Raw genomic sequence first — 25,952 nt, 5'->3', positions numbered from 1 at the left:
ACAGGACCCATGGGAGTACTTAATATTTTTATCTCAGAAATCACTCCTCCCGGGGCGCCTGGGTGGCTCAGTCGGTTAAGCGGCTGCCTTCGGCTCCGGTCATGATCCCAGGGTCCTGGGATCGAGCCCCACATTGGGCTCCCTGCTCCACGGAAAGCCTGCTTCTCCCTCTCCCACTCCCCTGCTTGTGTTCTTGCTCTCGCTCTCTCTCTCTCTGTCAAATAAATATATAAAATCTTTAAAAAAAAAAAAAAGAGAGAAAGAAAGAAGTCACTCCACCCCAAATTACAACTTGGTTTTACATTATCTAATATGAAGCTTACCTTGAAAAATATTTTCTGTCTAGCACAAAGGCTTAAATTTTCTACAAATATTGTCACTCGTCAGTTCTGTTTTGATAATGAGGTAGTAAAATGGTTTTTTACAACTTCCTGTCTTTTTTACCTGCTATCAGCTTCTCTGTATCAGGTAAATGAGTGAACTGTCTTTTGTATTCCTCATTCCTGTCTTTATAGGTGGAACTTGAAATCTGCAACAATAAAAAGATTAAATTTCCATTTAATTATAATCTTCATTAGATTAAGTGAAATGTAGTGTCTTAGAAAATAAATTTAAAATGGGCTGTAAAATAACATGCTTTTTATGCAATATTTTGTATGTTTTTATAAGAAAAACCACATACATAAACATTTCAAAAACCACCAAAAGGAAGCAAAGGAAGCTCCCAGCATACTGGAGTAAGGAGTTCAGCAAATTCTCTCTGCAAAAACAAATATACAGCTGGGAAAAAAAAACCTCAAAAACATCATCTCAAATTACTGGAAACTGACCAAAGGTATACAATAAACTGAGAAGTATTTGTTCATGAAAATCTACTGAACTTAGGAGCAGCAGAAGTCTGTGGCAGTTTCCTTGGCCAGCTCTCATTACTCTTCCTCCCCCATCGATTAAGTCAACATGACAGTTCTACAGGCCATGAAAACTAGTAGCTATGCTGACAGAGGTGGCTGAGTTGATTCAGCGTGGAGAGCAGAAAAGCTACGCCCAGCAGTAAAAGGGAAAATTCTGAAGTTATCCACGAGAGTGTGAGGTTGCAGTCTCAACTGGGGCAAGAAACAAGCACACTGGCAGATTAGCAGGGGACTTAACAAAGAGATCTTGGAGGAGAGATAGCCATAAATGGGCCTGATAAACTTCCCACGTATTCCTGGCTAAACAGAAGCTGCATGCATGTGTAGCAGAGACTAGAGAATTCCCAAACTATCCACAGATTCCTGGCTAGAGACATAAGAAGTTTCCTGAGGGAAAACATAAAAATTGAGACAAACTTGAAAATGTCCTGAACATTGAATGCATTCCCCAACCTATACACAGATCTCTCAGAAGGGAAAAATGGCACTGGCACTATGCACTCGAGGACAATTTCTGACCAATCACTGGCTAACATAAGGGGTGACCACTGGGAAGTCAGCCTTAAAAATAAAAACAATGACAACAACAACAACAATAAGCTGAGCAGAGACCAGACAAATAGATTTCACAGATTTACTCTAGGCACGTTACTAAACAAACAAAAATCATCAATGACAAGCTTTAGGGGTAGAAAGGATGTGACCAGAATCCATAGTTGCTACAATACATCATCTAAATTGTACAATTCTTAACAAAAATTATGAGACATGCAAAGAAAAAGAAAAATGTGACTCATACTAAAAAAAGAGAAGCAGGCAATAGAGTCTTTCAAGGTCCCCAGATACTAGATTGAGCAGACAAAAACATCAAAGCAGTTAATAAATATATTAAACAACTGAAGAGAACCATGCTTAAAGAATTAAAGGAAGGGGCACCTGGGTGGCACAGTTGGTTAAGCATGCAACTCTTGGTTTCGGCTCAGGTCATGATCTCAGGGTCCTGGGATCAAGCCCCACATCAGGCTCATGCTCAGCACGGAGTCTGCTTGGGATTCTCTCTCTCCCTCTCCCTCTGCCCCTCCTGCTCATGCTGTCTCTCTCTCTCAAATAAACAAATAAAATCTTAAAAAAAAAAAGAATTAAAGGAAAATATGACAATAATGATTCAACAAGTAGAGAATCTCAACAAATACATTTTTTAAACCTTTTAAGGAAAAAAAGGACATTCTGGAGTTGAAAACTACATTCCACTGAAATAAAAAATTCACAGAGGGGCTCAACAAAAAATTCAATATGGCAGGGAAAGAATCAGTGAACTTAAAGATAGATTAGCAAAAATTATCTAATTTGAAGAATAGAGATAAAAAAAGACTAGAAAATGAACAGACTCAGAAACCTGTGAGACAACATTAATTGATTCAAATACAAGAAATGGGAATAACAGAAGGAAAAGGGAGGCAGAAAAACATTTAAAGAAACAATGGTTAAAACTTTCAAAATCTGAGGAAAAACATTAATCAATAGATCAAAGAAGCTCAATTAACCAAGTAAGATAAAGGAAAGAGATTCTAGGGTGCCTGTGTGTCTCAGTTGGTTACGTGTCTGACTCCTGATTTCAGTTCAGGTCATGATCTCAGGGTTGTGAGATGGAGCCCCGAGTTGGGCTCTGCACTCAGCAGGGAGTCTGCTTGAAATTCTCTCTCTCTCCCTGTGCCCCTACCCAACTCATGCATGCTCTCTCTCTCTCTCTCTAAAATAAATAAATCTTAAAACATATACATGTATAATAAAAAATAGATAAAAATTAAAAATAATAAAAATTAAAAAAATTTTTTTAATTAAAAAAATTAAAGAACTATATCATAGTTAAATTATTGAAAGACAAAGGAGAATAAGAAAACAGCAGGAGAATAATGACTCATACATACAGGTAAAAAACCAGTACAATTAATGGCTGACACCTCATCATAAACAATGCAGACAGCAGACCTGCTTTAAAGAAATTCAAAGGGAAGTCCTTCAGGCTGCAAAGAAATGTTACAGTATGGTAACTCAAATCCACAAGAAGAAATAAAGAGCACCAGAAGTGGAAATATCAAAAGGAATTAAAATGGTATCCTAAAAAACATCTGACACAAGATTATTCTAAAATTTACATGGAAGGGCTCCTTTCATGATAAAAACACTCAGCAAGGCGGCAAGAATATGGAGAAACTGGATCACCCATACATTGTGGTGGGAACATAAAATGGTACAGCCACTCTGGAAAACAGATTGGCGATTTCTTAAAAACTAAATATGCAACTATCAATGACCCAGCAATTGTATTCCTGGGCATTTACCCCTAGAGATGAAAACTTATATTCACACAAAAACCTGTACATGAATATCTACAGCAGTTTTATTCACCATAACCCCAGACTGGAGGTAGCCCAGATAGTCTTCAATGGATATACGGTTAAAACTGTGGTGCTTCCATACCTTGGAATACTACTGAATACTACTCAGCATTAAAAAGGAATGAACTGGGGTGCTGGGTGGCTCAGTCAGAAAAATGTGTGACTCGTGATCTCTGGGTCATGAGTTCAAGCCCCACACTGGGTATAGAGACTACTTTAAAAAAATATATAATATATATATATATATACACACACACACACATATATACATTCATACATAAACTTTAAAAAGGAATGAACTCTTGGTACACAAAACAAAATAGATGGATTGCCAGGGAATTATGAGTGAAAATTGAAAAGGTTACATACTGTATGATACCATTTATATAATATTCTTAAAATGACATAATTATAAAAATGGAGAACAGGGGCGCCTGGGTGGCTCAGTTGGTTGAGCAACTGCCTTCAGCTCAGGTCATGATCCTGGAGTCCCGGGATCGAGTCCCACATCGGGCTCCCTGCTCGGTGGGGGGTCTGCTTCTCCCTCTGACCCTCTCCCCTCTCGTGCTCTCTGTCTCTCATTCTCTCTCTCAAATAAATAAATAAAATCTTTAAAAAAAAAAATGGAGAACAGATTAGTGGTTGACAAGGGTTGAGTAGGGGGAAGGGGCACTATAAAAAGGCTGTGTCTATAAAAAGGATTCTTGCTGTGATGAAAATGTTCCTTATCAATGTGATATTAATGTGTGTCAATGTGATATTGTACTATACTTTTGTAAGATGTTATCATTGGGGGAAAGTTGTTTAAAGAGTAAAGGTTATCTGTATCATGTCTTTTTTTAAAAAAGATTTTATTTATTTGAGAGAGAGAGAACAAGCACAACCAGTGGGAGGGGCAGAGGGAGAGAAAGAGGCAGGCTCCCCACTGAGCAGGGAGCTGGAACACACGGGGCTCAGTCCCAGGACTCTGGGATCATGACCTGAGCCAAAGGCAAAAGCTTAACCAACTGAGCCACTCAGGTGGCCTTATCTGTATCATTTCTTACAACGGCATGTGAGTCTAAAATTATCTCAAACTAAAAGTAGGAAAAAAAATAAAAAGAGAAAGTCTGTAGGGTTAGAATAAATGTGTTAATTCTACATAGGAGGCAGAAATGGTTGAAGTGCTTTTAATGCTGATTCAGAGGTCATTCTCCACATTCTTTTTTAATTTTTTAAATTTAAATTCAATTAATTAACATATAGTATATCATTAGTTTGAGAAGTAGAGTTCAGTAATTCATCAGTCTTACATAATATCCAATGCTCATTACATCACATGCCCTTCTTAATGTCCGTCACCCAGTTACCCCATCCCCCCACCCCCTCTTCTCAGCAACCCTGTTTGATTAAGAGTCTCTTATGGTTTGTCTCCCTCTCTGACTTCATCTTGTTTTATTTTTTCCTCCCTTCCCCTATGATCCTGTTTTGTTCCTTAAATTCCACATATGAGTGAGATCATATAATTGTCTTTCTCTGATTGACTTATTTCACTTAGCATAATACCCTCTAGTTCCATCCACATTGTTGCAAATGGCAAGATTTCAATTTTTTGCTGGCTGAGTATTATTCCATTGTATATATATATACCACATCTTCTTTATCCATTCATCTGTCGATGGACATCTTGGCTCTTTCCATAGTTTGGCTATTGTGGACATTGCTGCTATAAACATCGGAGTGCAGTTGCCCCTTTGGGTCACTACATTTGTATCTCTGAGGTAAGTACCTAGTACTGTAATGCTCATGGGGGTAGCTCTATTTTCAACTTTTTGAGGAACCTCCATACCGTTTTCCAGAGTGGCTGCGCTGCTTGCATTCCCACCAACAGTGTAGGAGTTTTCCCCTTTCTCCACATCCTCGCCAACATCTCTCATTTCCTGACTTGTTAATTTTAGCAATTCTGACTGGTGTGAGGTATCTCATTGCAATTTTGATTTGAATTTCCCTGATGCTGAGTAATGTTGAGCATTTTTTCATGCGTCTGTTGGCCATTTGTATCTTCACATTCTTCTTTGTTCTCCCTCCAACTACCTATCTTTAGGTTATTTTACCACTCCTTGTCAATAACATCATCACCAGAGAAATAACACAAGTAAAATTATTTAATTATTGAGCAAAATGTGACTAATGTAATAGAAACTCACTCTTGGATGTGGCTCATAGGAACAATGTCATGGCTTTTAAATTCACATCTCATATCTAATAAACGTTTTTTTAGAAAGGCAGATAGAGAATGCTGAGCTAGAATTTTTGTATTATTTTAGATTTGGTTTGTATGTGCTACTTAAAATTTCTCATCGTTGGGGAGCCTAGCTGGCTCAGTCGGTTGAGTGTCTGCCTTCAGCTCAGGTCATGATCTCGGGGTCCTGGCATTGAGCCCCCAGTCAGGCTCCCTGCTCAGTGGGGAGCCTGCTTCTCCCTCTCCCTCTGCCCCTCACCCCCCACTTGTGCTCTCTCTCTCTCTCAAATAAATAAATAAAATCTTTAAAATTTCTCATTATCCTAGATAATAGAAAGCATATACTTAAGATGAAGTCTTAATTAATAACCCAATAACACTATTACTATTTCAGTTATTTTCCATATTCTCTATGTCATTTATTAAATGTTAATTTATTGATAATTTCTTAGTAGTCATGTTACTTTTCCAAAATATTTTTCCATGTTGATGTTGTCATCGTTAAAGAAGTATACATGTTTAAAGATTTTATTTATTTATTTGACAGAGAGAGAGAGAGAGGAGGGGAGGGGCAGAGGGGAAGGGCAGAGGGAGAAAGAGAAGCAGACTGCCCACTGGGCAGGGAGACTGACCCAGGACTCCATCCCAGGACCCTGGGATCATGGCCTGACTCGAACGCAGATGCTTAACCGACTGAGCTACCCAGGTGCCCCCAAACTATACTTTTGAATGTCACTAGTAGCTTTTACTTTGCAAATCCAATAGTCAATTTTCAGGCCTCACCTTACTCTATCACAATAGGTCACTCTGTCCATGCCACACTTCCTAAGATTTTATCTCATTAGCCAAATCTCAGTTTCTTTCGCCAGTTCCTGCTCTACCACCTAAACATTGGAGAGAGGTTCTAAACATTGGAGAGTCCACTTCTTTTCTTTATCCATACTTTTTCCCTAGATGATCTCATCCAATCTTTATAAATCTGTCTTTAAATACCATCCATACTCAAAGTCTCCCAAATTTACTCCCCACTTCAATCTCTCTCCTGAGATTCAAGTCATAAATCCAATAGCCTACTAGACTTTTCTACTTGCATATCAAATATGCATCCCACTTGATTTCCCCAACCCCCAAAACTACTTCTCTCCTGTCTTTCTCTTCCCCTAAGTGATGTTTCCATGCACCTAGTCGCACTGATCAGAAACCTAGGAATCATTATCCTTGACCTTTTTCTTCTTCCTCACTCACCACATCTGACCCCATCAGTAAGCTGTCAAACAGGCCAATCTTATTCCTGCCTCTTGCCTTTCCACAGAACACCACTCCCCTTTCCCCTTCCTCACGTGATTCATCTGTGTTCTTTCCTTGTCCCCGATATAGGGCTCTCTCAAATGCCACCTCCTCAGAAAAGCTTTTCCACACCATCCTAACTGAAAATGCTACTCCCTTCCATGTGACTCTCTATACCCTACATTCCTCTATTGTCTTCTATCATTACCTGACATAATATTACACATTTGCAAGAACAAAGAAAGAGAGAGGGAGGCAAACCATAAGAGACTATTAGCTATATAAACTAAAGAGAATAAACTGAAGGTTGCTGGAGGGGAGGTGGGCAGTGGATGGGCTAAGTGGGTGATAGGTATTAAGGAGGGCACTTGTTGTGATGAGCACTGGGTGTTGTATGTAAGTGATGAATCACTAAATTACCCTGAAAGCAATACTATACTCTATGTTAACTAGAATTTAAATAAAAACTTGAAACAAAAAAAAATATATTACACATTTGCTTATGTGTATACTATTCATCTCCCAATCAGCTCTAGAATGGCAGAGACATTTAGAACAGCCTGGTGCACAGAAGACACTCTAACGAATTACTAAATTACTATTCCTGGGGCACCCAGCTGGCTCAGTCAGAAGAGCATGTGACTCTCAGAGTCGTGAGTTCAAGCCCCATGCTGGGCGTAGAAATTACTAAAAAAATAAATAAACTTTTTTTAAAAAGCTATTACTATCTTAATTCATGTATATCTACCTTTGCCACTTGTTTGATAATAATGTCTCTGCTCATATATTCTTTTCATTTATCCTGTGAGAGACTCACTGTACTTCCTGATTCTGGTCTTTCATCAAGAGTAGAAAATTTTCAGGCATATCTTTTTGAATATTGCCTTTATTCTCATCTTCTGAAACTTCTATTAGATTCATATTGGACTCCTCTTCTTTTCTTCTTATCACTTAAGCCATTCTCTTTCAAATTTTTCTATTGTCACCTCTCAGTGGCACAGTGTAACAATTTCCTCATATACTAGTTTACTGATTTTTCTCTTTAGCTGCTATATCCCATGTCCACTGAATTTTTAAATTATTATTTCAATGACCATATTTTTTATCTAGAAACTGTATTTGGTTGTTTCCCAAATCTGCCTGGTGTCTTTAAGAATGTCTTATCCAGGGGTGCCTGCGTGGCTCAGTCAGTTAAGTGTCTGACTCTTGGTTTCAGATTAGGTCATGAGATCAAATCCCACATTGGGCTCTGTGTGCAGCACAGAATCTGCTTGAGAGTCTCTCCCTCTGCCCCTCCCCCTGCTCATTCTTTCTCCCTAAATTAAAAAAAGAAAAAAGAATGTCTTATCCATTTATCACGTGCTTAATTCCTTCTAATAAGTCTTTAATAATATCAAATGATAGTTGTATAGTTTTTTTTAAAGATTTTATTTATTTGGCAGAGAGAGAGAGAGAGTACAACCAGGGGGAGTGGCAGAGGGAGAAGCAGGCTCCCCGCTGAGCAGGGAGCCTGACGTGGGGCTCGATCCCAGGACCCTGAGATCATAACCCAAACCGAAGGCAGATGCCCAACCAACTGAGCCACCCAGGTGCCCCAGTTTTATAGTTTTTATCTGGTAGTTTTATCTGAAGTTTTGAGGGTCTAATATGCTATTTATTGAATCTCCTTCTGCTCACTCATAAAGTATTAAATTCAGGTCCCAAAACATCATGAGAGATTGACAGAGTTGTGTACTCTCAGGAAGATTTCCCTCCTCCACTACTCCAAGCACAAGTTAGGCAGGTAAGCTTCCTTGTCTTCAAATGAGCAGGTGTAGGTGAATTTCTTTCCTAGTCTACCTTTCACAGAATGTCTAACTCTTCAAGAGTCATGGCTTTATAAGGAGTTCCTTATAAAGTAAGGAAGCTGTCAAACCGACCAATCTTATTCCTACAAGTCCAAGGCATCATCTCCGATCCCAGTGTGGCCATTAAAGCTTTCGTTACTGAGACAAATAAACTCCTCAGGGCTGCCTCAGCATTGGCTCCTGGGCTTACAACTCTGGTAATCAGTTCCCTCTTCTTTTTTAGCCCTTAGGTATTTCCCTTGCTATTTTGTGAGCCCAGACATTCATTTTAAAAACATGTTTGTAACATTTCATCCAGCATTTCCAGGTACTTTGTAGCGGCAGAGCTTTTAAGTTAAACGGTCCGCGTTCCATATTGCCAGAAATGCTAGCTCCTATTCCCTTATAACTAAACCTAAAAGTATTAAGATATCTAGGTTTTCAAACAAAATCTATCTATAATTAAATTTTAATTGGATAAAATATGATTTTCAAATCCAACAAAAATTGGAAAATAAATTTATTCTTTTCTCTCAGTTACCAAAGTCTAGAATAACCTTTTTAGCTTGAATAAATCCAAGATACATTGGGGAAGACTAATATGTGATTACAGAAAACACCTCTTCAAAGTTGCCAAAGTATGTTACAAACATACTAATTAATCCTCTTGGGTTTTTGTTTTTATTGTTATTTAACAGTGCAACATTAATTAATCCTCATGACGTACCTACCTCTAAATCAGGTTTGTGACAAGTTTTATCCCCCACTTATAAGTAGAAAAGCTTACTTGTGAATAACATGACTATGATCATGCTATAAGTCAACGATAAAGTACAGAGTCAATACTTCTGATTTCTTTATAATTAGAAAAAACTTGATTATGATCTAGAAAAATTCAATTCTAAATATTTTTCTAACAAAACATAAGTATAGTATTTATTATTTGTACATATACAATGGTTCAAAATCTAGACTTGTTTTATTCTTGTTTTAGAACAGGGGCACCTGGGGGGCTTAGTCAGGCATCTGCCTTTGGCTCAAGTCATGAGTCCCATATTGGGCTCCCTGCTCAGCAGGGAGTCTGCTTCTCCCTCTCCCTTTGCTCCTCACTCCCCCCACCATGCACTCTCTCTCTCAAATAAATAAATAAAATCTTTAAAAAAATGTTTTAGAACAAAAATATTTTTTATTTTTATTTTATTTTTTGAGAGAGTGTGCAAGTAGAAGGGTGGGAGGGGGGACAGAGGGAAAGGGAGAGAGAGACTCTTATCCAGGCTCCATGTCGAGTGCGGAGCCCAATGTGGGGCTTGACCGCACAATCTGAGATCATGACCTGAGCTGAAATCAAGAGTCAGGTGCTTAAACAACTGAGCCACCCAGGCACCCCAGTATGTCATTTTCTAAACATAGGCAACAGAAAATCTCAAAGGCTTTTTTCTACTCTCAATAGTTACTAGCCCTACATCACTAAGAGAAGTTACATTAAATCAATGTGTCTGCTGCAAATCTCTATATGTTTTTCCTGTGGGACAGTAATCCACCTGGAATATACCATTATTTTAGTCAGGAAAAAAAAAAGAGGTTTTGTTTTGTGGGTTTTTTGGGGTTTGGTTTTGTTGTTAGTCGCTTCTGCTATGTATTTTTACTAACAGTTAAGGACCAAAAAAGCATAAATATTTATTTGCCATTAAGTTTATTTCAAGTTTTTTTTTCCCTTCACATAATTTTTGCTACACTGGGACTTAAAAGTTACTAATAAAACTCATTTCCCACATACTAGGATTAAATATTTTAATTTTTAAATAAAAAAGAAAACAAATGTAACAATTAAGATTCCTATTTCTATATTACAGGATTGAAATAGAAAATCCGCTGCTGTTGGTCTCACTATCAGGTCTATGGTGATTTAATCAAACTCCTTTTTTAAGATTTTATTTATTTATTTGACAGAGAGAGAGAGCCCGCACAAGCAGGGGGAGCAGCAGACAGGGAGAGGCAGACTCCCCACTGATCAGGGAGCCCAATGCGGGGCTCGATCCCAGGCCCCTGGGATCATGACCTGAGCCGAAGGCAGACGCTTAACCGACTGAGCCACCCAAGCGCTCTAATCAAACTCCTTTAAATTAAAAGTCCTACTGTCAGCTGTTAACTGCCCAGGAATTAAATAAATAAATAGAACTTAAAAAACTAAGTCCTACTGTTAGAAAGACACTCACTAGCCAATCTGTTAAGCAGCACAAGATTAAATGGATAACGTCTAAAAAGATACCAACCTCAACAACAACAAAAAACTTTTAGTGAACTCTGTTTCACTGTCTTGTATCCTTTTGTCCAGTTTTCACAATTTTTTTATTTATGGGGAATCATCAAAATATATTTTCCAATATTACAAGTAGGAGGTCCTCTTATCCAGCACTTTTCAACCCTTTTTACCACTCTTAAGGAAAGGTGTTCCCCATGTAACATACTCCCACTGTATTTGCCCAGAGTTTTTTATGACTGATACGCAGCTACCAGGAATGTAAATTATGAGCACTTGCTAGCCAAACACCCCCTCCACCTTTTTTCTCATATTGATTCAAGACACACCAGTGTTGCAATACTATGGCCCAATCTCTCATTTTATAAGTGAGGCACCTGACAGGTTAAACAACATACTCAAGAGCACCACACAGTGAAATTACCAGGGACAGAGTGTACACTCTATGCCAGATTTTCTTTTTTTTTTTTAAGATTTTATTTATTTATTTGACAGAGAGAGACACAGTGAGAGAGGGAACACAAGCAGGGCGAGTGGGAGAGGGAGAAGCAGGCTTCCCGTGGAGCAGGGAGCCTGATGCGGGGCTCAATCTCAGGACCCCGGGATCATGACCTGAACCAAAGGCAGATGCTTAATGACTGAGCCACCCAGGTGCCCCTATGCCAGATTTTCTGTTCCCAATCTCCAATTCATTCAATGATCTCATGCTGCCCTCTAAATTCACTACTGTGGAACAACTGAGTTATTAGCCAAGCCAGAATATATGAGTTATTCTACACCAGTGAGTTTTTCAGGTCCTTGGAGCTTAACTCTTTAAATACCAAAACTTTAAAAAGTTATCAATTCCTTTTGGCAGAAACCTTCCGTAAGCGTGAAGGCACAAATCCAGATTCCTTGGGTATTCCAGTGAAATGTCTCTGATGCTTTTTCAATTCTTTGCTTAACTACCAGGTCATGGGCCTCACGAATATTTTCCTGCTTTGGTACTGGTCTTTCTTGTGTTGATCTTGGATCCCTCAGCGAATACAGCCATCTTACTACACTCATTCAATTCATTTACTGCCAGGAGAATGTGAAAACACGCAGATGGAGACTTCTGCTTCTGAAGCAGACTTCTTCACCATCACTTCTACCAATAACTGTATTATATTAGAACCAACTAATCTGCATAGACCTTTGGCCTCCACATTAAGAGGTCCACGTTGCTACACTTTTTGACCTTCTGATGTCATTTCTTCCTATTGTCCATGTGTTATCACCAAGTAATTCCCCTATCTCCAATACCCTATTCAATGACAAAATGGGAACCAACTAATTTAGGCTTATGAAAAATATGTCAAAAATATATTAAAGATATTCCAAATGAGTAATTGAGGAATTCTCCTCCACAAGATACATCAGCATGACCTTTGATTTAGCTATTCAGGCTCTTTTTGTTTTTGTTTTCTTCTCAGTTCTGATAGTGCAGTTTCTGGGTAAGTGACCTCTGAAAAAGTCAGTAAAACTTTTAAGATGTTGTATTTGTCTTTAAATCTATTCCATGTGGGGGCACCTGGGTGGCTCAGTCGTTAAGCGTCTGCCTTCGGCTCAGGTCATGATCCCAGGGTCCTGCGATCGAGGGTGCTGGGATGGAGCCCCGCACCGGGCTCCCCGCTCAGCGGGAAGCCTGCTTCTCCTTCTCCCACTCCCCCTGCTTGTGTTCCTGCTCTTGCTAGCTCTCTCTCTCTTCTGTCAAATAAATAAATAAAATCTTTTAAAAAATATTAATAAATAAATCTATTCAATGTGAATTCATATAAAAATTCCTCAAAAAAAAAAAATTCCTCAAAATAAAGTGCTTATAATCAGCACAGAGACCTAAACTGAGCCAAAGTAGACCTTCAACGGTCGAAACAAGTGCTTCTCAAACTTGAATGCACATACAAATCTCCTGGAATTCTTGTGAAATAAAAATTCTAATTCAGTAGGTCCGAGGTTGGGCCCAAGACTCTGCATTTCTTTTTTTTTTTTTAAGATTTTATTTATTTATTTGAGAGAGAGAGAATGAGAGAGAGCACATGAGAGGGGGGAGGGTCAGAGGGAGAAGCAGACTCCCTGCCGAGCAGGGAGCCGATGCGGGACTCCATCCAGGGACTCCAGGATCATGACCTGAGCCGAAGGCAGTCGCTTAACCAATTGAGCCACCCAGGCGCCCCAAGACTCTGCATTTCTAATCAGCTGACAGGTGATGCCAAGTCTGTTGGTCCCACATTCTACACTTTGGTGAGTAGCAAAGCTCTAGAACACATACCTCTTTTTTTCCTCTCTCCTATTACTAAATCCTCATTCCCCTGCTTGTTCCTTTTCTTGTTTTACCCTTCTTCTTGCTTTAAGTCTGCCAAGAATAAAAAAGTCACTGTGGAGTGACTTTTTAGCCCTGTAGATAGCTCTTGGAACTATAAAGGTTTTCCAATCTATAAAAAAGCTACAAAAATCATAGTGCAGAAGGGCCAAACACTATAATAGTCATAAACTTTCTCTGAATGTAACCAAAAATAATATAATCAATATAGATGACATAATTTTCAGGATGTGTAGTTATTTGGTATATTTCTTAGCAATTAAACATTTTCCTCAGGATATGGTTTTTAAAAACTTATGTTGAGTTTCTTAATAGGAATTAAGAAACTGTTATTCATGTTAAGATTCAATAATATTCAAAAACTGAGCTACTAATTATAAACAGAATAGTAGTACTTGTACTAATCTTTATAACCATTAATATCATGTCTTTTTTAAGCTACTCTAAAATTATAAGAAATTCTACTACCAAGTATACCTAATCATCAAGAGATCAGCTTTCTAATAAATTAATATTGGAACTATAAATGCCTTATAATCTTATATCAATTTCACTTATAGTTGCATTTTACCAGATTCTGTCAAATATCTCCTAACTCTCATAGGAACTGCTAGATTTAAAACAAGCCCTTTAAGATAATAAATGCTAGCATTCATATAGCAATAGAAATGCTGTTCTTACCAAAAGACTCTGTGCACCTAATCAACAAGCAGGAGTCTCATTTTACAGTGGGGGAAACCTGAACCATATTCAGGTTATGCAACCAAGTAAGTACAGTGCAAACAGAATGTGAAACTCTTAACTTTAAAACCTATCTCATAATTATTATACACTACAGGTCAAACATTGTTAAACTTCCTTTTAGGTACCGAAACTAATTCTTTAAATAAAAATTATGTAAAATAGCTGATTTCTCAGTAATATTTAGAAATATAGTTTCTGCATAACGTTAGTCTTGCCAATACAGTGAACAACAGTGTAAGTGGAATCCAATTCTGTGGTGTAGTTTTTCTCCCAGGGAAACTGAAGCAGACAATTCCACTCCAACAAACCAGACAACAGTGCATTCTAGTGGCCAAAGGAGAGCATAATCAGAAATGTCCTGGACTATGGACTAAAACTTAAATATCTGAAATCTAGAAGCGAATAAGACAATATTATAAATATTATATAAATTGCTATAAACTTAAAGAAACTTTGCATTTAAGATTAAAATGAAGTTATAAGAAAGGAAAAATATTACCCAAAAGCTCCAGTCACTACTCCAGTTATGTAAATTTGGCCCCTGTTTTTTTGCTGAAACTATATTATTCTCATCCACAACTGGACTGGGAGTCTCCTCTAACTCTTCCTGTGGCTCAGTGGCAAAGCTTGACTCCCCTTCATTTATTACCTGGAAACAAGTATCAATAATTTAAATTACTTACTGGGAAATGCTCATTTTAAAATGAAAAGAGTTAATGTTCAAGTTAAATAAATTAACTTGAAAACAATATTTAAGCTTTTAGAAAACAGTAATTTATGTTTTTTCTTCTACAGTTCATATATTTACACATGTGACAAATATTCTCCAACTACTACTACTTGTTAGGTAGTTTAATTGGCACTGGGTATTAAAAACTGAATAAAACAAAGTCCTTAGCCTCCAGAAGTTCATAGCCAGCTAGAGGAACATTAAACAGCAAAAAATACCATGTAATGGGAGTGACAATTAGTTCCACCTCTTTGGAGAGTAATCTTTATACCCTAAAATGGGTATAAAGTAAAACCCTGTGTACATGGAGTCAACAATGTTTGCAATACTAAGAGAGTGGAAGCAACCTTACTAACCACTTGTGGGAAGTTGGTAAATTCACTCTGATTTATACGAACAATGGAGTTAAAAATAAATGAATCAGGCATTGACCCCCAATCTATGGAGCATTCGGGGAAAGAGTATACCCTGTGCAAGATATGGGCCCAGTGGGTGGTCACTCATGAAAGAGTCATTATGGAGTTTTAAAAAAAGAGAGAAACGAGTCGGGAGGAGGGAAGGGAGCAGCCATTGTGAGAACAATGAGCTCGCCGGGCCCCTTAAATACCTCTGCTGTTCCTGCTTGCCCTGTTGCGGCTGCCCTCTATGCCTCTGTGGTAACAAAAATGCTAATCCTCCGGGGTTACAGAGAAAACCACCCAGCGCACCCATGTGGCACAGCGAAGGGATAATTCAAACTCAACTTGAGCTCAGGGTTTTTATTTTATTTTTTTTAAAGACACAGAGAGAGGGGCGCCTGGGTGGCTCAGTTGTTAAGCGTCTGCCTTCAGCTCAGGTCATGATCCCAGGATCCTGGGATCGAGCCCCGCATCGGGTTCCCTGCTCAGCGGGAAGCCTGCTTCTCCCTCTCCCGCTCCCCCTGCTTGTGTTCCCTCTCTCGCTGTGTCTCTCTCTGTCAAATAAATAAAATCTCAAAAAATAGAAAAATAAAAAAATAAAGACACAGAGAGAGAGCATGAGCAGGGGGAGGGGCAGAGAGAAAGGGAGAAGCAGGCTCCCTGCTGAGCAGGGAGCCCCAGCAGGACTCAATCCCAGGACCCTGAGATCATGACCCGAGCTTACAAATGGCCTTTTAAAAAGCGGGACCCCATGGACTACCCCCGAACCCCTAGGTAAAATAGTAAATACAACTCAATATAACATAAAACAGGGCCTTCGAGGATTGGGATTTGTTATATAAGACCTAATTAGTGAAAGAGTGATTATCCCTACTGCTTCTCCATTTAACAGCCTAGTGTGGCCTGTTAAAGTTGGAGAAATGAATGGTGCCTCCCAGTTGACTACTGGGCCCTTGATGCTGTGCTCCTACCCATGAAGGCCCCTGTCCCCAATACTATGGAAATTATTGACTCTATCCAATCAGAAACTGGTAAATACTTGATATTCTAAATTTGGCTAATATTCTATTCAATGTCTCTTTCAATAACCTCTCAGTCACATTTTTCCTTCACCTCTAGTGGGACACGATATACCTTTACCTATCTATTCACAGGATACCTCAAAGGCTTGCCATCATATGCAAACTTTACAGGCAATATCAAAATTGTATCCATTTTTCTCCAGGAGCACAGGTATGACATTACATTGATTACATCATCCTCTGAAGACATTCTTCTGACATACCCAGTCAGAACATACAAAATATGCACAAAGGAGTTCACGAAAAGGGGATGGACCATTGCCCAAACACAGCGTAAGGACTGCTACCTTAGTTAAATTCCTGAAAATTATTTGGTAAACCAGGGGCCTCTCCACCCCTAACAATGTCAAGAAAACCCTCTCAGCACCCACAACATTAAAACAAGCTCAACATTTATTAGGCATTTTGGGGGTCTAGAGAAATATATTCCTCGTTTACAAATTTCACTTCAGCCTATCTACACTGTTACTTGCAAATGAGTCATGCTAAATGAGGACCCCTCCCAAAAATGATTCTAAAATTTGTCAAAACTGTAATATAACAGACACTCCCATTAGTGCTATTCCCCTCCCGCCACCCCACCCCACCCCACCCCAAACACACACACACATACACACAAAGAATTCTTCACCATAGAGACTTTAGCAGCTTCTTTCCATGACTCCTGGAGTCTCTGGACCACCCATAGTGTCTGTAAGTTGTCCATAGGCTTCTGATGCAAGAAACTAACTCCCTAGTCCCACACTCTATGCCATTAGAGCGGCAGCTCCTGACAGCATAATGGACTCTCCTGGAAATAGAGGATCTACAAGCCCTGTGCCTGTGATCCTCCATATCCAGCTGTTCATGCTAGAAGCAACACCTTGCAGCTCAGCATAACTACCAAGGCCTTGCTACAGGATAAAACCAAATCTGGGCCCCATGGCATATCTCACTTGCAGGAGGACATGCTCTCCCCTGTCCTCATTCTTTTGTCAGATGTCATGGTGCTGGAAGAGGTCACCACTCTTCTGAATCCCTTGAAAACCTGAGGAGTAATTTGAGTTCAACTGAGTGAACTGCAATCAGAGTTTGTACACTTCAAACTCCCATTTGAAGTTCAATGTACAAACTTTCTATTCAGTGGACAGCATCACCACCATTACACACAATGGAGCTCACCGGATATCTGCTGCTTTTCACCAAGATGTCCTTGATAAAGGTAAGGACCCAAAGGTCAGCACAACTGGCTGAACTTCCCACAGTCATCTTACTGGATGCTTGGGCCTACAATTGGTTTCATCTGCACGTTCTTACAGACTCTTGGGGCACTAAGAGCTGTACCCTTTGGGGTAAAGAACTCTGGAAATCTCTTGTTTCACAGATACTCAAAATATAAATCAAGATCACACATGTCTGTACATACACGAAAGCCATAATAAAAGGCCTCACCAAGACACTCCTATCCCTGTTAGAGTTCCAGACATTACTGAGAGTGACCAAGGCACTCATTTTATTTCTCAAAATACACCGAGGGGCTCTTGAACAAGGCATTCAATGTAACTTTCATCTTCCTACTAGGTGCAGGCTGCAGGCCTCATAGACAGCCATGATGGCTTACTTAGAAAAGTTCAAAAACTAAATGAGAAATAGTACATTTCAGTCATTAACCGAACATGCAGGTTGAATTATAGTACGGAGTTTGCTTCAATTTTTTTACGTTTGCCTGCTGACAGCTATTAAGCCCCTCCTCTTCCTCTTCTGTCCCTCAAATGGGGAAACTGGTAAGAAAGCCTGGGCGATCTTACCTTTGGTGTGGGTGAGTCAAACCAAGCAAGCCCCAGCCCACACACAGGAACCCTCTCCCTGACCCCAATTTCAACCTCAATAAAAACCCAGATCTAGCTTCCTTTCCTTGCCCTTTTAAGTCATTTAGGGTCTGCTTGAGAAGCCTGTCCTGCTCTTCCCTTTTCATTATGTAGGTATTTAATAAGACATTATACAGAAGTAATAAGCCTTTTCATACACTCATGGTGTGTGTGTGTGTGTGTGTGTGTGTGTGTGTGTGTGGCATCATTCTATACCCAAATCAAATTCTTTGGGGGGAGGTTCATTCTGGCATTCTCGCCTGCAACAGAATCCTACCTCTTTAACTTATTAATTGTGTGATCTTGGCAGGCATCCTCTCTAAATCTATTTTCTTCACTCTGCAGTTGGGGTAATAACTCTCTCTGGTCTAGACTATAAACTCATTGAGAGCAGGGATTATGTCTCTGTTGCTCACCATCTCATCTCAACACCCAGTGCCAGGGACAGGGGTGAAAAAAATAACTCACTGGGTTCATTAATATCTATCACGCCTATTTCATTGTAATGTTTTAAGAATCAATTGAAATAGTACATTAATTTGTTCATTCAACAATTATTTGAATGCCTCTGCCACTTTGTAAACTGTAAAATGCCTCTCAAATAAAAGGTATCGCACTGACTGCAATTCTCTAAAAGTAAAATCTATACACACAACCAATGTAAAAGTAAAGAGTATCGTGTTCAGAAATGCAGGTACTCCTGCAACAAAAGTAGGCTTTCACCCTGAAGATTAATCAGCAAGTTCTTCCTTTTATCAAATAAGGCAGTAAACAAATAACAAAACTGGTTGAAACCAAAAGCTTGGTTGACAGCACAGTGATTTAAACTCGAGTTCTGGGTCCTTTATTCAAGAGCTGATAGTTAGGGGAAGCGGGTGAGACTGAATCGACGTGATGTCGGGTCAGAATCGCGACCAAGGGGCCTGAGTCAGTGGGGCCTGAGGCTGAGACATCTGGACTAGGACTTTTCGGGACCAAATTCCAGCTCTCCACGCCCACAGAGAAGCAGACGTTCCACCGTCGCCCACAGGGGAAGGCTCGCAAGAAGCACAGGAAACCGTTTCCTCGGTAACAACTTTCCAAATTACTCCAAAGAGCACCAAGACAAGAGAAGGGACGAATTAATTATCATAACCTGAGAGGGTTCAAACGACTATCGTGAAGAAAACTGCCGGTCCAGCCACCGCTAGGGAAGCTGCCCCAAGCGAGGCGCCGCTTACCTGGCGGACAGTCAAAGCGCCCTCCATCGCGGCTCCCTCCGCCGCCGCGGAACCGCGCACGCGCGCCCCGCGCGGGGAGGGGGCTGCCCGGCGCGCGCCCCGCGCCCACCACCCGCACCACCCCCCCTCCCCGGCGCGCGCTCGGGACTCTGGGCCCTGCGCGCCCCCGCCGCCAGACCGCTGAGGGCCACCTGGGGTCCTGCCGGCGCGCCTTGCGCCCTCTGGCGGCAGTTACCTTTGGCTAACTCGTAAGGATGTAATGTTAATTTGTTAGCCTGGAGGCCAGCCTTTACTGGGGATCAAGATGAGCCCGAGTCCTTCCCTACCTCCCAACCTCAAACTCCTGTGCCTGTGGTGAAATGGCTTCCGGGCACAAGTCACTCCTCATAAAGCATCCCCTCACCCTCTCTTTCTCACAATACGTACTCTGCTCCAATGTGAAAAAAAGTGAATTGCGTGGCAGTCTTGTTCCTTCAAATAAGGGCTTGAAGTTACTGATTAAAAGCTATTGAGTGGGGGCGCCTGGGTGGCTCAGTTGGTTAAGCGACTGCCTTCGGCTCAGGTCATGATCCTGGAGTCCCGGGATCGAGTCCCGCATCGGGCTCCCTGCTCAGCAGGGAGTCTGCTTCTCCCTCTGACCCTCCCCCCTCTCATGTGCTCTCTCTCATTCTCTCTCTCTCAAATAAATAAATAAAATCTTTAAAAAAAAAAAAAAAAGCTATTGAGTGTTGCAGATCCTGGTTCCCTCCCTCCCAAAAAACAGCTATGAAAGACATTCTGGAGCAATTGAGGAAGCTTGAATATGAAATATATATGAAAGTTAGTGTTATGGAAGAAGTAACAATTTGTGGATAAAGTTATTGATATTCATTATGAATAATTAATACTTTGTGGTTATGTTGGAGAACGTCTTTATTACCAGAAAATTCGTGCTCAGGTATTTAGGAGTGACATGTCATGATGCCTGCAACTTGATTTCAAATCCTTCAACAAATATAGATGCCATAGGCTGAATGTGTCCTCCTCAGATTCATATGTTGACACATAATCCCCTTCCACCATATGTGGACACTGTAAGAATACTGCAGTCTATGAACAGGATGTGGGTTCTCACCAGACACAGAATCTGCAGGTGTCTCAAGCCTGGACTTCCCAGACTCCGGAACTGTGAGAAATGTTTGTTGTTTCGGCCACCTAACTTATGGTATTTTTTGTTCTAACAGCCTAATTAAACTAAGACAATAGATAAGGAGAAAGAGCGAGCAAAAGAGCAAAATGTTAACAATTATTCCATCTATGTGGAGGGTATACCACTATTCGGTTATTCTTTTTCTATTTCTGTATGTTTGAAAATAATCATAAAAGTTGAAGAGAGAGAAAGAGTCAAATCCACTTTCACAAGAAGTCAGATACTGCATATATTTTTTTAAATGTATTACATGTTAAAGAATAATTACCTAATAAGATAATCAAGAAGGGATATACTCTTGTCTTTGTCCTGCAAAACTTAGCATAAGTTGTTTTCCTTCAATGTTGTATATAAGAATAGACTGAATCAAAAAATACCTATTTTTCGAATTGAAGTCATGTCAAGAACTCTACTTTGGATTGAAAGAATTTAATATTGCCAATATTTTTTAATGATACAAGATGAATGTGGTTATATGTAAAGTATTTTAAAACTATTTAAATTTTTTAAAATTTTGAAACAATTTCACATGTACAGAAAAGTTGCAAATACGTTACAATAACTTTTCCCTGAGCAATTTGAAAGTAAGCTATCAGGGCGCCTGGGTGGCTCAGTCGTTGAGGGTCTGCCTTCGGCTTGGCTCATGGTCCCGGGGTCCTGGGATTGAGCCCCGTGTCGGGCTCCCTGCTCGGCGGGAGGCCTGCTTCTCCCTCTCCCTCTCCCCCTGCTTGTGTTCTCTCTCTCGCTGTCTCTGTCAAATAGGTAATAAAATCTTAAAAAAAAAAAAAAAAGAAAGAAAGTAAACTATCAACAGTGTGCCTTATCAACTCTGAATACTTAGGTGAATATTTCTTCCCAACGATCATAATGTGACCAACAAAATTGGGAAATTAACATTATATTACTACCTTCTAATTCTCACACCATATTAAAATTCCACCAATTGTCCCAATAATATCCTTTGTCATAAAAGAATCTAGCCCCAAATCACATGCTACCATTTGTTGCCATATCTCCTTCAATGTGCAATATTAAATACCCCCCTGCACAGACTCCCTCTTCATCCATCCCACCCTAACACCCCTTGCCCTGGCATCGTGGTCACTGCATTCTGCATGTACACCCTGCTTACCCTGCTCAGATTTTAAAACCCTTCACAGTGCCACCCCACTAAATGGTTTAAAATATTTGTAAAGGAGGAAAATAATGAAAATCTAATAACGATCCTGAGGTTGGGCTAGGTGAATCACTATTTAGGTTTTAGATCCAATTTTAAAAGGATGACATAATTTTTTTTTTAAGATTTTATTTATTTATTTGACACAGAGAGAGAGAGAGAGCATAAGCAGGGGGAGCGGCATGCAGAGGGAGAGGGAGAAGCAGGCTTCCCGCTGAGCAGGGAGCCTGATGCCAGACTCAATCCCAGGACTCTGGGATCATGACCTGAGCCAAAGGGCAGACACATAACCAACTGAGCCACCCACGCACCCAAGGATGACATAGTTTTATTTTTTTTTATTTTTTATTTTTTTAAAGATTTTATTTATTTATTTGACAGAGAGAGACACAGCGAGAGAGGGAACACAAGCAGGGGGAATGGGAGAGGGAGAAGCAGGCTCCCCGCAGAGCAGGGAGCCCGATGCGGGACTCGATCCCAGGACCCCGGGATCATGACCTGAGCTGAAGGCAGTCGCCCAACCAACTGAGCCACCCAGGCGCCCAGGATGACATAGTTTTAAAATAGAGATTTAGAAGTTGAGAAGATAAAGAGGAAACAGCAAAGACTCTGAGAAGGAATAGCCAGTGACATAAAAGACCTCACCCTGATGCCAAATAAAGTATTTCAAGGAGGATGAAAAAATCAAAGATGTCGGATATTGCTAACAGGTCAAGTAGGATGACAACGGAGAATAGTTCTGTATCACTGTCTATTTAGCAATCTGGAGATCATTAGTGACCTTAACAAGAACAGCTTTGGATTGAGAGCAGATTCAAGAGAAAAGGGAAGGGAGTAGAAGGCAGTATGTATAAAAACTACTTGGAAGAGTCTTGCTCTAAATGAGGCAGTGAAATTGGGTGGTAGCAGAGGGGAGATTTAGGGTCAAAGGAGGGTTTTTTTCTTTTGCGTCGTTTTCAAATTTTTATTTGTTTTTTCTACGATGGGAACAATAACAGTATATTTGAATACTCATGGGAATGATCCAACAGAGAGGTAAAATTTCTGATGCTGGAGAGGTAGAGAGGGCTGCTGGAGGGAAGACCTTGACTGGGAAAGGGGTAGGATCTACGATGCAAGTGGATGGGCTGGCCTAGCATAGGAACGTGGACTCATCATCCTCAGTATCATGAAAGAATATATGGGTACCAGTGCAGGCCAGTGAATAGATGCGAAGAGTTGAGTCTGTGCAAGTTTTTTGGGATTGCTTCCCGGCAGTCCCTGACCGCCAGGAGATGGCAGGGTACTCCTAGCAGGCCACAGTGGTCTGTGGAACATAAAAAATTACACACAACACCCGTGTTTTAAAAGAGCTACTCTGCGACCATGACTGAGCAAGACCAAAACAAGTCCAGTCCATAGTCATGTCAACAGAGATAAAAATGTGGACATGGCTCAAACCACAAAAAGGACCAACTATCCACCTATGCTGGCTAATGGGAGTCACGGCTGCTTCTCTGTCAATCAGTTTTTGCTGCACTTTGTTCCTCCCACCTTCTACATATGATTTATTAAGGCACCTAACCATAGAAAGGACAGGAGTGCCTGGGTGGTTCAAATGGTTAAGCGGTTAAGGGTCCGACTCTTCATTTTGCCTCAAGTCCTGATCTCAGGGTTGTGAGATCAAGCCCCTCTTTGGGCTCTGTGCTGGGCATGGAGCCTGCTTAAGATTCGTTCTCTTCTCTCCCTCTGCTCTTCCCCCTGCCTCTCCCCCTCTCACAAAAAAACAAAAACAAAAACAAAACAAAACAAAAACCAGCTGAGTCTCAGTAAGAGAGCTCTGTGCCATTTTATTCTACTCTGGTACCATCCCCCACTCCACAAGAGCCCACATTCCCGGTTCAAGTTCCTAGCCTTAGAAGGGGTAGCACAGAACTTATTAAAGAATTGGGGTTGCTTGCTTTGACCTGCCGGATGGCTCCCTGAAGGACAGCTCAATGATTTGCCTTTATTTCAGCTAACTCACAACTCTCCCAGGGGTGGGACAGATACTTAAAAGTGGAGGGCTGGGGCGCCTGGGTGGCTTAGTCATTAAGTGTCTGCCTTCTGCTCAGGTCATGGTCCCAGAGTCCTGGGATCAAGCCCCGCATCAGGCTCCCGGCTCCGCGGGAAGCCTGCTTCTCCCTCTCCCACTCCCCCTGCTTGTGTTCCCTCTCTCGCTGTGTCTCTCTCTGTCCAATAAATAAATCTTTAAAAAAAAAAAAAAAAGGCGGGGGAGGGCTGGTAGCAAACATTTGCAGGCAAATGAATTAGCCCCTGCAACTTAGAGCAAAGGAAAACAGTTGAGGCAAACAGTGGGCTATCTGAAAAGTTTGGGAGGAAAGGCTAGGGAATAAGGGCTTTGAAAAGCTCCTCCAAATTCCAGGAGATCTAGAAAGTCACCCATATGCACAGAAGCATGCACAGAAACGACCTCAGAAGGCCCTAAACTCTTGCCTTGAGGCTCTGCACAGCATGAAGGCAAAGCAAAGGCAGAGTTGTAAACTGCCAGAATGAATGTTGTAGGCATGACCAAACATGGCCTGCAAAGACTATGGATCTTTCTTTTCTTTCTTTCTTTCTTTCTTTCTTTCTTTTTCTTTCTTTCTTTCTTCTTGCTTTCTTTCCTTCTTTCTCTTTATTCCTTCCTTCCTTTCTTTTTCTTTCTCTTTCTTCCTTTCTCTTTTCTTTCTTTCTTCGTCATTTCTTTATTTCTTTCTTTTTTCTTTCTTCCTTTCTTTCCTTCTTTCTCTTTCTCTCTTTCTCTTTCTTTCTCTCTTTATTCCTTTCTTTCTCTTTCTTTATTCCTTTCTCTCTTTTCTTCCTTTCTTTTCTTTCTTCCTCATTTCTTTCCTTCTTTCTCTTTCTCTCTTTCTTTCTCTTTCTCTTTCTTTGTCTCTTTCTCTTTCTTTCTTTCTTTCCTTCCTTCCTTCCTTCCTTTGGTTTTTGGAGTTTAAAAATCTCTGTCAAATCACTAGCTGTTGGGCGCCTGGGTGGCTCAGTCGTTAAGCGGCTGCCTTCAGCTCAGGTCATGATCCCAGGGTCCTGGGATCGAGCCCCGCGTCAGGCTCCCTGCTCAGCGGGAAGCCTGCTTCTCCCTCTCCCACTCCCCCTGCTTGTGTTCCTGCTCTCGCTGTCTCTGTCAAATAAATAAATAAAATCTTTAAAAAAAAAAATCACTAGCTGATCACTAAGCTAACAGAATAGATTTCTATGGCCACACATAACAAAGAGCATAAATTTACAAAATTAGTTCAACTTATGAGTAGTCAAATTCATAGAGCCAGAAAGTAGAATGGTGGTTTCAAATGGCTGGAAGAAGGGCAGAATGGGGAGCTATTGTTTAAGGGGTATGGAGTTTCAGTTTGGGAAGATGAGGAAGTTCTGAAGGGGGACAGTGGTGATGACTACACAGCAGCATGAATGGACTTACTGCCACTTAAAATGGATAAACGGTAAACTTTATCTTATGTATATTTTACCACAATAAAAAAAAAAACAAGAAGTACTAGGACAAGCAACAACAACAAACTCTGGGGAGGGGGGACAATCTGATTTCCCAGAGTTGCCACATTATAATATTCAAAATGTCCAGTTCTCGACAAAAAATTACAAGACTTTTGTAAGAAGAAACAAGAAAGCAAGGCCCATATATAGGAAAAGTTCATTAAAACTGTCCCTAATAAAGCCCAGACACTGAACAGACAAAACTTTAAATCAACTATTTTATATATGCTCAAAGAGCTAAAGGAAACCATGTACAAACATGGAAACTATGAGAATGATGTTTCACCCAATAGAGACTATCAATAAAGAAATTATAAAAGGGACCACATAGGACATCTGGAGTTGAAAAGTACAATCACAGAAATGAAAAATTCACTAGAGGGATTCAGTAGCAGATTTGAGCCAACAGAAGAAAAAGTCAGCAAACTTAAAGACAGGTCAATTGAAGTTATCAATTCTGAGGAGCAGAAAGAGAAAAAAAAGACTGAAGAAAAAATGAGCAGAATCTAAGAGATCTGTGGCACCATCAAATGGACCAACATACCCATAATGAAAGTCTCAGAAGGAGAGGAGAGAGAGAAAGAGACAGAATATTTGAGGAAATAATGGCCAAAAAAAAAAGAGTAAGGAAATTCCTTAAGTACTGATTATGGAAAGATCTACAAAATATATTGTTAAAGAACAAAAGCAAGGTACAAAACTACATATGGTATCAAAAATGCATGCTATGAATCTAATCAGGAGAAAACATCAGACAAATTTAAATTGAGGGATATTCTACAAATAATTGACTTG

General features: G+C 40.3%; 1 protein-coding gene across 1 annotated transcript in view; it reads right to left on the bottom strand.

The window, feature by feature from the left end:
* GRAMD1C (GRAM domain containing 1C) overlaps positions 1–19,293 on the bottom strand; it is an 86,208-nt gene extending 66,915 nt beyond the window's left edge. Inside the window, exons 1-3 of the mRNA XM_044914156.1 lie at positions 19,267–19,293; positions 14,489–14,638; positions 445–529 (exon numbers count right to left, since the gene is read on the bottom strand). Coding sequence (XP_044770091.1) covers positions 445–529; positions 14,489–14,638; positions 19,267–19,293 — 262 coding nt within the window. The remainder of the gene's footprint in view (positions 1–444; positions 530–14,488; positions 14,639–19,266) is intronic.
* Positions 19,294–25,952: the final 6,659 nt, after the last annotated feature.

The sequence above is a fragment of the Neomonachus schauinslandi genome, chromosome 1, assembly GCF_002201575.2.
Source record: "Neomonachus schauinslandi chromosome 1, ASM220157v2, whole genome shotgun sequence".
Taxonomy (NCBI): Eukaryota; Metazoa; Chordata; class Mammalia; order Carnivora; family Phocidae; genus Neomonachus; species Neomonachus schauinslandi.
The sequence above is the reverse complement of the archived record's forward strand: the minus strand, read 5'-3'. Positions and strand labels throughout refer to the sequence as shown.